Here is a 13,516-nt window from a genome sequence, read left to right as displayed (position 1 = left end):
CAATAATTTTACACCCTTTTTGAAAAATGTTTAATTTGAGTAAATAGAATTTGTTTTTATTATTGTATAATTTTATGCCGTCTACTTGATCATGGTAACTTCCCTTGTAGAATTACAGATCATAGAATTACGATTCTAGACTTAGAGGAAACACCTAGAAACGATTGGCTTGTATCCAATAGACTGTTTTATTGTTGTAAAGTTTTGAACGATGAGTCCAAGATGGCTAAGTGTATGTGCTCTTAGAGCAATGTCATTTCTGTATTACAATAATATAAAAATTCTATTTACTCTCAAAAAATATAATAATAATAATGTTTGTGTGTATTAATTTTATAAATTTTCATTTAAATATTGCTAATGCAATTAATTTCCTTTAACCAAATCTGTGGTAGCAAAGAAAAAGGACATAACTCAAGTTATGAACTCTATTCAACATTGTAATCCCAAAACTTCTCCCTTGCCGCAACAATCTCCCATGTAATGCAGGCTATGGGCCAGGTTTTTTTAAATAAATATCTGCATGACAAAGAACTACATATCATGTACACCGATAATGTTTACAGGGGAGTAGTTAGATAGATTAGATGATAGATAGATAGATAGATAGATAGATAGATAGATGATATAGATAGATAGATAGATATAGATAGATAGATAGATAGATAGATAGATAGATAGATAGATAGATGATAGATAGATAGATAGATAATAGATCTCTCGATCCTCGCTCGCTCGCTCGCTCGCTCGCTCGCTCTCGCTCGCTCGCTCCTCGCTCGCTCGCTCCTCGCTCGCTCGCTCGGTCGCTCGCTCTCTCGCTCGCTCGCTCGCTCGCTCGCTCGCTCGCTCGCTGCTCGCTCGCTCGCTCGCTCGCTCGCTCGCTCGCTCGCTCGCTCGCTCTCGCTCGCTCCCTCGCTCGCTCTCTCTCGCTCGCTCGCTCGCTCGCTCGCTCGCTCGCTCGCTCGCTCGCTCGCTCTCGCTCGCTCGCTCGCTCGCTCGCTCGCTCGCTCGCTCGCTCGCGCTCGCTCGCTCGCTCGCTCGCTCGCTCGCTCGCTCTCTCGCTCGCTCGCTCGCTCGCTCGCTCTCTATCTTGTGCTTTCCTCCTTTTGCTTTGCCTCCCCTCCCGGCTTCTTCCACTCTCTTGTTTTTACTTTTTCTTTGATGCCACAGACTAGATTTAGTTAGTTTTTGTTACTATTCCATTATTTTCTATATTACATTTTTAATTCTTCTTCGTATTTAGACAAACTGTTTTTACTAATCAATAAAATAATAATTAAAAAAATCATACAATTATGTTTAATTTTACAGGTAACATTAGAAGAACAAATGATATGTGGTGCTTTACAGACGCTAAACGAGGATGCATTTGAAGATGTGGCCAGCAGTGAGAGACCGAGTCCATCCGGTTTGCCAACAGGTGAGATGATAGCTGCAGCCGCACAACTGCATTTAGCACCCATACGAGAATCATCGGAATTCGGTTCACCATCCGATGAGCAAAAATTCAATAACAATTTACTACCATATAGTTCGAACAACAACAACAATAATAATAATAATAACAATAACAATAGCAATAATTTTAATACAACTACACAGCAAATGCAAAACAAACAGGCCACTAACGCTACCACCGTTAGCTACAATCGAAGTGCCAGCTCCAATTCATTACATAGTTTAAGTGGAAGTATTTATATGGGTAATGGTTTAAATAATAGCACGATTACTACTAATAACACTGTAAATATGGTTGCTGGTATTGGTAGTATTAGTGGTGGCATAGGTATGGGTGGTAGTGGTAATAATTTACGTCATAGCATTGGTGATGGTGCCCATTTATTATCAGCTTCTAATGTAACAGCTACTACAGCAGGCGGTGTTGGTGTTAGAGGTTTGGCTCAACGTCATCACTCGGTAGGTGATGATTTGTTGTGTCAACCCTTTACACCCCAACTACGCACATCATCCAATTCTAATTCTGGTATACCCACCGTGGTTGTGATACCCAATACAAATGGTGATCAGGCCACCACACATCATATTGTTGATGACACTAGATTATAGAATTTAAATTGGTTGGGTAAAGGTTGGTTTCAGTTATGATAATTAATCATGCTGGACACTCTCTCTTCAACACACACAAACAAAAACACCCTACAACATATCTTAGTAGCAAACAATTAAATATGTTTTTTCTAAACCTAAAAGCAAACAGAAGAAGAAATTTACTTAAAAACTTTATACACTAACTACTATATAGAATTTATAAAAAAGACATTACAACAATTTTGTAACAAATCCATTTAACAGGGTCTCTTATTAGGCTTAACAACATTTTAGTCTTGTACAGCCTATATTTAGGCTTTAGAGCAACATTGTTTTTAAAACAGAGATCTATTAGTTAACCCTAAAAATATTTAACGATTTTACTTAAAGTATATAAGTAATACATAAAAAATTAAAGAAAATAGATTACAGGCAATACAAAAAGTATTTTACAAATAGTTTAACATATGGTTATATAAAACATTTAAAATCATTATAATATATATACCTACATCTTTATTTATTTCTATATACTATTCCTATGTTAATTAGTTTCTGAAATATTTAACTGAATTTAAATTTCTATTATATAACATACAGTATTATATTTATCAATACTCAATCTTTGTATAAATCTTCTTCGAAATCCATAGTTTCATGGCTTTTTTTTACAAAAGTTATATTTAAAATAATATATATTTATTTAGGCACACAAATTTAGGAACATCTATACACCCAAATTGACAAATTCATGTAGTTCAGGTATCATTTTACCGTTTAAGATCAAACTGAAATACATATCACTTTTGTATTGTTTTCGAAAATCTTCTCAAGGGCATATAAAAAGTCACATATTCCGATCAACACATTCGTTTTACTTTATCTGAAGAAACTTTTTGGCAGAATGATATATTCAGTGGAATTATTAAGTAGAGCGTGATTTGAACTGTTGCTTTTGACATTTTTAGGTCGGTCTGTTCTGATAATGATAATCTACATTATTTGTACCTAGTTTAATCTAAATTTTGTGATTTCCAGTAAACGGTTATATATTGTTGTAACAGTTCGACTGTGGCCGATAGTTCTTTCCTGGGGAAAAAACTTTCGGTTGATACAGCTGTCGCTGGGTTGACAATCTTTGGCCCAGTATGACTCGGGTCGTTCCGGAGCGAAGATCCAATTGTCGTGGGAACGCTTACGGTTATATTGTTTAACTTGGTTTGAACTTAAGTTAGAAATGGGAATAACGAAATCAACAAAAACAATAAAATAATCAATTCGAAAAAAGAAAAGCTTAATATTTGAAGTAAATAGTAATTTTTTGATTTGTTTTAACTATATTATTAATGCTTTTAATGTTCATTTTTGTTTTTTCTAAAATTTTTCATTATCCAAATGTATTTGCAAAAACGGCTGTTTATTGTTTATGTTTTTGACTGAAAAGTTGGCAATACTAACAAAGCTAACTGATCTTAAATCAAAAATACAATTATCACTTAAAATCCGCCTAAATTTGTTCCGAGTTTAATCAAACAGCAAGTTAGGCCATATTTAACTGAGTATTAAGAACCCCCCCCCCCTTAGGTTTAGAAAGGTTATGCTCCATAAAAAAGTGCAACTACACTCGAAGATCATTATGTCCATTGTGATTTCCTTCATAGAGTGTGAAAATCCAAAGATAGGGAAACAAAACACCAACAGAAAACAAAAAGAAAGAGTGAATAGAGGAATAAAAAAGGTGTTTTCCCAAAGGGTTTCTAACTCGAAGTTTTAACCGAATAGATTCCCTTATAACGAATTATGAGAGAATCTGAGTCTCCCTATTAAACAAAATATATACTACGAGAGCTGAGTCAAGCGATTTCCCCCAGTTGATCATTCCCCAGTCATTTCAACCTAATACACAAATTACGTGCTCATACGCCTCCAGTTCCTTCGCATCATCGCATATCCTGCAATAGCGTATTACTGGCAAAGGCCCCATAAAGATCCTTGTCAGAATCCTTCTACTGTGTCTATCCAGTCCTATAAGTATCTGGATAGCCCTCATATCAAGTGTTGACCATAAGGTCTTTGATATTTTGCAATCGATTCTACTGTTCCAGGTCTGGTTGATGATGTCATGGGTTCTGTCGAAAATCAACCTATAACAGTGACAGATGGGTGGTTTTTCTCTTCTATGCCTAACCTCATTAAAATGTACGCTGCAGTGTTCTGGCACCCAATTCAGTCTAATCGTAAACAGTCTCATAATGTTCCTAAGAGCATTTCTACAATCTACAATTCAGCTCGAATATATCGTATGACATGTCAATGCTCTTAAGAAACCTGCCCTTACTCAGACCAATAAACTAAAGCAATGATGTCCAAACGCTTATGCCGAAGATGCTGAGCAGCTAGAAAATTGATTAAGCATATAATGTACCACTGTCCTAGAATACGGGGTCTCAAGGAGATATGGCTAGAGATGAATGGGAAACTGGGTTATATTACTGAATGCAATCCATGCAGAGTATTGTGTTTTATCAGGGGAATTAAGCGTATTTTCGTTTGAAGGCTACAATAGATTCTGTATCACATTCCCAGCAAAAAATAATTGATGTCATACTTTACAAACGACATCTTAATCACATCTAAAAATGCGATTGCATATTTTTCGCTTCTATAAACCAAATATTTCCTTACAAATAAAAACCGCGTTAAAAGTGAGGAAAGAGATGTTGAAAAGTCACTACAAATAACATATTCGAAGTACATCAAATTTTGGTGAAAATGCAATGAAATTTCCATAAGCGTGTCATTGAAAGAATGTAGTTTATTTTTGACATCCAAATATCGGATTTTTACTGCATCTATGAATAAGATTAGATGTAGTTCAAAGTTGTCAAAAATGAACAACATCCCTCCAATGACACGCTAATGTAAAATTCATAGGTTTTTCACCAAAATTGGAAGTACTTCAAGTATGTTATTTGTGGTGAAAATTCTCCTTTTTTTTTCATCACTTTTTTTGCTGGGTTACTTTCTTGATATGAATCTGACAACTTTCTTCTATGTTTATCTAGTTTTAAATAAAGTTTATATATTTATTAAAACTTTTAATAAATATATAAACTAAGTCGAGAAAAATACGATCATTATGTTTCAATACGACAGTTTGGATCATGCTTTATTTTTAAAACTAGCGAAAAAAGCTTTTAATTATCATTCTGCCAGCCTGTTCTATTAAAAATTCTTCAATTTAGTAAAACAAAAGGGTTTATTTACACTGTTTTTTTAAAACACTCGCAATTATTTTTTCATATTTTCTAATATTTTTAATATTAATTTATTTTATTTATTATATATTTTCTCGTTTTTTTTGGCTTCAGTCTTTGTATGCACTCTAATTGGTTTGTATTAATTCAAGAAAATCCCTTTTTAAAGAAAAAAAAAACTATTTTGCTAAATCCTTTTTGTTTCGGCTTAAACTAATTTGCGGAAACTTTTTATAATATTTTCTTTACACTTGATTTTTCTTTATAATTTTTAAAAGCTTTTTTTTAATATTTTACATTAAATTGTATGTTACTAATTCATGTCTGTAGGTATAAATATATTATCTAAAAGAACAAAAACTAAAAATTTATAAAATAAAAGAAAAACATAAATCGAATCGCGTGAAAAAAAAAAGAAAAGTTTAGAATAATAATCAAAATATAGAGAAACTGATATAAAAAGAATGCATGTAACGCATAATTTTACTAATAATGGCTATTGTGGTAAAAGTTATAATGTTAAAATTAAACAAAAAAAAAATGCAAAAAAAAATGAATAATAATTGTAAGGTATTTAAGTAATAAACAAATAAATGCTATTCTTTTAATGCAAGCGAATAAAAATAAACAACTTTTGGCGTTTTTTCTGGTTATATTTTATTAATTTCATATTCTACTAAAAAAAATGCTTTATTTCATACCTTTTAACTTTGGTGTTTACTTTTTTTTTATATAAAAATCCACCTGTTATCGGTTGAAATTTTCTTAATTTTGCATGATTTCTATCAATATTTTGATTTTATTGGGATTTTATAGGTAAAACATCACACATAACAAAATTATCATTAATGTCATATATTAGTATTAAGTGGTATTTTATTCATGTATCTATTTATCAGCAAGACTGTTTATATTAAATTCCTTTTAATATTTGTATTCAAGTATTCTTAGTTGTTAGAATATGTCATTTGTCACCTGTCACATTTTGTATATGATTAATCTCACCATTACAAATACATACTATTTATGAGTATAAAAGTTCATGTAAACACTATTTACTTTTCATAAATGTCATAGAAAATTGATTAAGCATATAATGTACCACTGTCCTAGAATACGGGGTCTCAAGGAGATATGGCTAGAGATGAATGGGAAACTGGGTTATATTACTGAATGCAATCCAAGCAGAGTATTGTGTTTTATCAGAGGAATTAACCGTATTTTCGTTTGAAGGCTACAATAGATTCTGTATCACATTCCCAGCAAAAAATAATTGATGTCATACTTTACAAACGACATCTTAATCACATCTAAAAATGCGATTGCATATTTTTCGCTTCTACCCAGCAAAAAAAGTGTGGAAAAAGATGTAGAATTTTCATCACAACTAGTAACCCGAAGTGCTTCAAATTCGGGTGTAAAACCTATGAATTTTACATTTGCGTGTCATTGGAGGGATGTTGTTCATTTTTGGCAACTTTGAACTACATCTAATCTTATTTTTAGAAGCAGTAAAAATCCGATATTTGGATGTCAAAAATAAAACACATTCTCTTAATGACACGCTTATGTAAATTTCACTACTCTTTCACCAAATCTTGATGTACTTCAAATATGTCATTTGTAATGACTTTTCCACATCTCTTTCCTCACTTTTAACTGGGGTTTCATTTTCATAAATGTCATATAATTATACCCTACACCACTTTAGTGGGGAGGGTATATTGGATTTGTGCTGATGTTTGTAACATACAAAAATATTCGTCCTAGACCCACCTTAAAGTATACCAATCGGCTTAGAATCGTTTTCTGAGTCGATTAAGCTATGTCCGTCCGTCTGGCTGGCTGGCTGCCCATGTAAACCTTGTGCGCAAGGTACAGATCGCAATTTTCAAGATAATTGGATATAAATTTGGCATGCACGTTTTATTTGACCCAAGGACGAAGCCTATTGAAAATGGTTAAAATCGGTCCATTATTTCACCTAGCCCCCTTAGAACAGAATCCCCCGAAAAGGGCTTCTGAGCTCATAATTATGTTAAATATACAGATATATCGATAAAATACGGCACAACTAAGTTTTATAGAATTCTTGATGACCCTGCCAAATTTCATAAAGATCGGGCCCCATTTGACCCTAGCTCCCATACAAAGTCCCCTTCAGAAAATTACTTGAATGTCCCAAATTAACTTATAAACACAAATATCGCGATGAAATTCAGCACAATAAAATATTATGTAAATATAAATATATTCACAAAATTTTATCGGGCTTGGTCCATATTTGCCCCTAGCCCCCATATAAAGCCTCTTTCAGAAAATTAGTTTTTCATCCATAAATTGCTTAAATGTATCGGAACAAGGGAATATTGAAAATAAATGCTTTACTATGAAAAATAAATCACATTTAATATTCATAACTGGTGTAGGGTATCATATGGTCGGCCTCGCCCGACTATACTTTCTTACTTGTTTTTATAATGAAAATAAGATCTCATTGGGCGCAATATTTTTTCTGGTTTTGTTAATGTTTTTTAAGTACTAATAGCAACTATGTATGTAGAATCTCAAAGATCTTTTGATTCCGCTGAAAAATATAACTATTAGGGATTTCCTTATAGAGCTCAGGGTTCAGGACTTTTTGGATTGGATTGTCTGCATGCTTAGCGGCAGAATTATGAAATCGAAACTAGAAGGTGTTTTATCGCCTCTTTGGTGGCTACTAACGGTATCCTAAGGCTATTTGAATCTTAAGTTAGGAAGATCGTTGCCTATGCAGATTATTGGTCAAAGAAAAATTCCTATGCACGATTAGTGATATCATGGAGACTGCACTAAGTGAACTCTAGTTATAGGCGAGAACTAAAGGACTGGGGGTAAATCCTGGGAAAACGGAACTGGTATTATTTACCAGAAGGTATAAGGTAAAGTACTACAGGCTGCCAAAGTTAGATGGCGTCGAGTTTATCTAGAGGAGCTCAGTATTCATAGACTTAATAAGAAGATTTCATGGAAAGAAAATAATCATTAATGACTAAAAAAGATACTCAATAGAAAAGAAATGGTAAATTGGTTTTAAAAATCGGTTGTTAGGTCTCTTCTAAATTATGGTTGCATTGTCTAGTAGGAGGCTTAGATAAATAATAGTTGAAAATAGCTCAAAAGTGTTGGCTCTTTTGGCATTACTAGTGCCATTAGTAGTACTCCACAAGCGGCCTTGGTCATCATTCTGTAGCTGTCACCTAAAGAACATTTTGTTGCTGGACTCTATGAGTCTTCGTTATTTAAACCTTCAAGAGACGATTTACAAAAATATGTACGAAGTAGGTCTACTTGATCATGTTAACTCCTTTTGCATAAAAAAGGCTCCCTGGTGAATGTACGATCTTCCAGCCTATTTTATATCTGTGCAGTTTTCAGCTACGGGTACAACATAGATACCAGCACGAATGACGCTGTCTAAATGTAGTTGTTGCTGTTGTTGCCTATTGAAGTAGTCCAATTTCTTGGCTTGAACCTAAATACAGAACCCCCGGATTAAAAATTGTATAGTTAAAGCTGTTACAACAAATACAACAACGCTGTCTACATCACTGATATCCATATGTGAATGTAGTGTCTTCCAAACATAGATCCTAGAGATATGGAAAGCGACGAAACTGATTCGATATCATAACGATCTGATAAGATTGCCCTGTTAACATCCGTATAAGAACCCTTATCCAGTTCTATAAGTATCTTGGTAGCTCTCACATCAAGTTTTGGCCATAAGGCCTTTGATATTTTAAAATTCGTCCTACTATTCTGGGATTGGTTGAACTTATTCTCACATACTTATGCCAACCTGTAATAGTGAAAGATGGATAGTTTTACCATATATATCAAGGTCCGAACTTAAGCTAGCTAATTCGTCTGCAACTTCACTACCAAGCACATTTAGCATAGGGAATTTCCACAATTTAGAACCAGAAAAGAATGTGAATATACCGTATGACATACCAATACTCAAAGAGCAGCTTGACTATCGACATAAATTGTCACAACCGACCCTAGATCGTTATGATATTTTGCAATTCATTCTACTATTCCAGCACTGGTTTATGTTTTCATGGATTCTCTTGAAAATTAACTTATAATAGTGACAGATGGTTGGTCTCACACTTCTTTCCCTATCATCTATGTCAAGGTTCGAACCTAATCAAGTTAGTTCGTCGCCAACCTCGTTACCATGCACATTGCAGTGCCCCGGCACCCAACACAGTCTAATAGTAAACTGTCTCATAATGTCCCAAAGAGCATTTCTACAATCTACAACCAAAAGCGAATGTACCGTATGCCAGGTCAGTGCTCTAGGAGCAGCTTGACAATCGACCTAAAAACCTAAATTTTATAAAAATGCGGATCTTTATATATAACTAGGACTGATTTTGAAACAGTGATCTTTGACGCTAGTACATAGGACCGAATAACAAAAAATAGTGCTTGAGTTACCCTTCTCATTCTCAGTTTTAGCCTTGATCGATGAGCTTGATCGTTTTCCAAAAAATATTCTAAGGGGAAATAATTTTACATTTCTATTTCAAAATCATGATCTCGGCTTCATAAAAACTTTGTCTTATTCTATGATGATGCCCAGGGATGGAAAATGACTCGGCTAATTTACATTAGTGTGAAGTTTAGACCAGTTGGAAATTGTTAACTTCGAAAGTGGTCCTGTGAAAGCGTTATGGACTTAGGGGAGCTTTAAATACTATACAGATCTACTTTTCAAGGAATCAATTCTTCGACAATATCAATATACAACATTTTTTAATAGTTGGTATAAAAATATGGAAGTTTATAATTAGATGAAGAATTTGCTTTCCATTTGATATGAATATTAACATGGATATTATCTTATTCCAATAGAAGTTCGAATATTAGAAAATCGTTTAGTTTTTGTGTTAAGTTTTAAAAATTTCGACAATAAATGAAAATTATGACTCATATTCGTGAATGAAAAAAAGAATTAGATATAATAAACCATTCCAAAAAGGTAAGATTAACCAATAGGAAATTCCAACATCTTTCCATTCATTATCTATAATTTAATTTTATATTATAACTAAAACTATTTGCTAACTACTGTATTTGTAACTACTATTTTATGTACTTATATGTGTCTTTTTCTTTTCTCTATATACATATGTATGTACATTTCTATTTTCCACCTTTTTTGTTCCAACTAAATCTATCCACTTTTTTCCCTCTATATGCGCAATTTCATTACAGATCATGAATTACAAGGACCACCTACGGTACTTTCATCTACTCTAATAAATACTAATCTAATGCCACCATCATCACCCGTACAAACACGTAGAGATTCGATACTTAAACAGCAGGGTAGTGTTAAAACCGAAAAGCGAGTATCGATCAAACATACGAACAGTAATTCAAAGTTATCGTCGTCATCCAATATAGAATATGTATCGGAAAAATCGAATGATGCAGCGGCAACAAGCTCTTTAGGCAATGGTAAAAAAAGACAAGGAAAACCACCATCGGGTAAGTTATATTTACTTAAAATTTATATGATATTTTTTTTTTCAATAAAAACTTCATTTCCCCATTTAAGGTCCCCGTCCCGCCTCTTTGGTTATAACTAAAAATGAGGGTAATTCACAATTTAAATTGGTGCGATCATCATCGATTGACTATGATGATATTGAATCACAACAACATACCGCCAACATACAAAGACCAATAAATCGTACAACACTTTTGGAGCAATTGCAGGAAGATGAATCGGCTCCATTGGTATTCACCGTACACAAGTGACATTTCATATCATATCGTGTTGTGTGTTTTGTTTCTAATAGTTGCGGCATATTTATACGTATAATTTAAGACAATTTTATATAGACATATAGTTTTAAAGATATCGGCTAAAAAGGGAATCTACATGTTGATGATTTAATGGAGAAAAGGCATATTTCCTGGAGTCTTGTGTTTATTAAATATAATTTTTAAATATGGAAGAAAGGTCAAAGGAAAACAACCCAGGAATGGAAAATTCAGTACTATTGTACTTTTATCAATCTATGGACCAGTCTATTGACCAACATATGTACAAGTTTATGGTCTATTCTATGTACATACTTGCTTATGGACTGTACTGTGGTATATTCTATGGATTAATCTGTTGACTACTACATAGTCTATTGGTATAGTTATTGATTTATCTATAAACTATTTGGACTAGAATGTTGCCTAGTTTATCGATTGACTAATATGATTACTCTAGTCTATTGGTCTTTGGACTAGACTATTGAACAGTCTATAAACTATTCCATTGACTAGTCTATGGACTTGACTATTTACTATTTATGGACTAGTCTATTTACTAGTTTACTGACTAGTCTTTGGATTAAACTCTTGATTAGATTATGAACTATTCTATGGAAAAGTCTCTGGACTAGTCTATTGATCAATTTATAGACTCTTCTACTGACTAGTCTATGAATTAGTCTATGGTCTATTCTATTGATTATTCTATGGACTTGTCTATGGATTAATGTAGTCTATAGACTAATCTATAGATTAGTCCATTTACTACTTTATTTACTATTTTATAGACTAGTCTATGGACTAGTCCATTGACCAGTCTATATACTAGTCTATGGACTTGTCAATGGATTAGTCTATGTTCTAGTCTATAGACTAATCAACAATATATCGACTACTCTATGGATGAGTCTATAGACTGTTCTATGATCTCGTCTAAGGGTAAAAAAACATTTGTTGTTCCATTGTTATATATTTCCCCAGTCCATGTTTTCCTTTTTATCCGCCTTGTGTGTACAATTGTTTTTTGTTTAAGAAACCAATTACCTTAATAGTACTTATAAAAATAATACAATGTAATTACATAAATATGAATTTTAAGACTTAAATTTAAAAAAAAAATTGAGCAGTAAACAACAATAAATTATTAAACGGAATTGATCAAATGTTTAAATTATTTTTTTTTCCTCACAACAACAAACATATGCTGCTCAAAATTTTATTTTCAGTTTTAATTAAACTTAATTGTTTTCAGGAGTTTTCTTTGTTTTAGAAACAAAAAACCAACAAAAGTATACAACATGTTTACACACTTATATATTATAGATTTATTAGAGAATTGATACAAATATATATATATTTTCGAATATTTTATGTATTTATATACTTAAAAACACTGTTAATTAAATATATTGTTTCAACAAAAAAAAAAAAAAAATAATAAAACTTAAAAAAAACATAAATTTATTTAATTTAAAAAAATAATATTAGTATTTGCGTAAAGATTCAAGGCCTTTCACTTGATTTATTGCTTTGTAAGATAGTTATTATATGTATGTTGTGTATATACAAATAACAAGAAATTATTTTCAAAATTATTTTGAAAATATGTATTTATTAAATAAAAATTCAACTTTATTTTGTTTTAAACAAAATTAGTTCGTTTAACTCTTTTTGGTATAATGTCTACAAATTTGGAATAAGAAATCAGGTAATGACTAGATGCCATACAAATGGTCAATATTAGACTTTATTAAATACGATGCATTTCACCCAACATATCATATAGCTAGCTGATCATCAATGTCAAAATAAGTTCAAAAAGTTTGAAATTTTCTTTTTATAAAAAATTTTTGGTAAATGTCTCTTTATAGAAAAATTTCAAAATATTCTCTTTTATTAATTTTAAAAATTTATTTATTTATTTTATTTTTATTTTTATTTATTCATTGAAGTAATACAAAGCCTATTCGAAAATTTCTCTTTTTTATAGAAAATCTTGAAAAATTTCTACTTTCTATAGAAAATTTACCAAAAATTCCCTTTTCTATTTTCTAAAATTTCTCATTTCTATAGAATATTTTCGAAATTTTTTTCTATAGAATATTTTCTACGGAAAATATAGAAACATTTTGAAATTTTTCTTTAAAATTCCTCTTTTCTGTAGTAAAATTTCGAAATTTTCTATTTTCTGGAATAAAAATTCGAAATTTTCTCTTTTCTATAAAAAAAATTTCGAAATTCTTTTATTTTCTATAAAAAAAAAAATTTCGAAATTTTCTCTTTTCTATAGAAAAATTTCGAAATTTTATTTTTTTTATAGGAAATTTTCGAAATTTCACTCTTTTCTATAGGAAAATTTTCAACATTTTCTATTTTTTCAA

The 13,516-nt window shown here is 31.8% G+C and overlaps 1 protein-coding gene across 1 annotated transcript in view; it reads left to right on the top strand.

Moving 5' to 3' along the window:
* Window positions 1–11,860, top strand: part of LOC119611247 (kinase D-interacting substrate of 220 kDa) — a 59,755-nt gene extending 47,895 nt beyond the window's left edge. Inside the window, 3 exon segments of the mRNA XM_037966768.1 lie at window positions 1,312–1,702; window positions 10,578–10,853; window positions 10,924–11,860. Of these exon segments, the coding sequence (XP_037822696.1) occupies window positions 1,312–1,702; window positions 10,578–10,853; window positions 10,924–11,126 (870 nt within the window). The 3' untranslated portion in view covers window positions 11,127–11,860.
* Window positions 11,861–13,516: the final 1,656 nt, after the last annotated feature.

The sequence above is a fragment of the Lucilia sericata genome, unplaced genomic scaffold (assembly GCF_015586225.1).
Source record: "Lucilia sericata isolate MDLA Ls3-8-SP2 unplaced genomic scaffold, ASM1558622v1 Contig001398F_arrow, whole genome shotgun sequence".
NCBI lineage: Eukaryota > Metazoa > Arthropoda > Insecta > Diptera > Calliphoridae > Lucilia > Lucilia sericata.
This window is presented reverse-complemented; position numbering and strand designations above follow the sequence as displayed.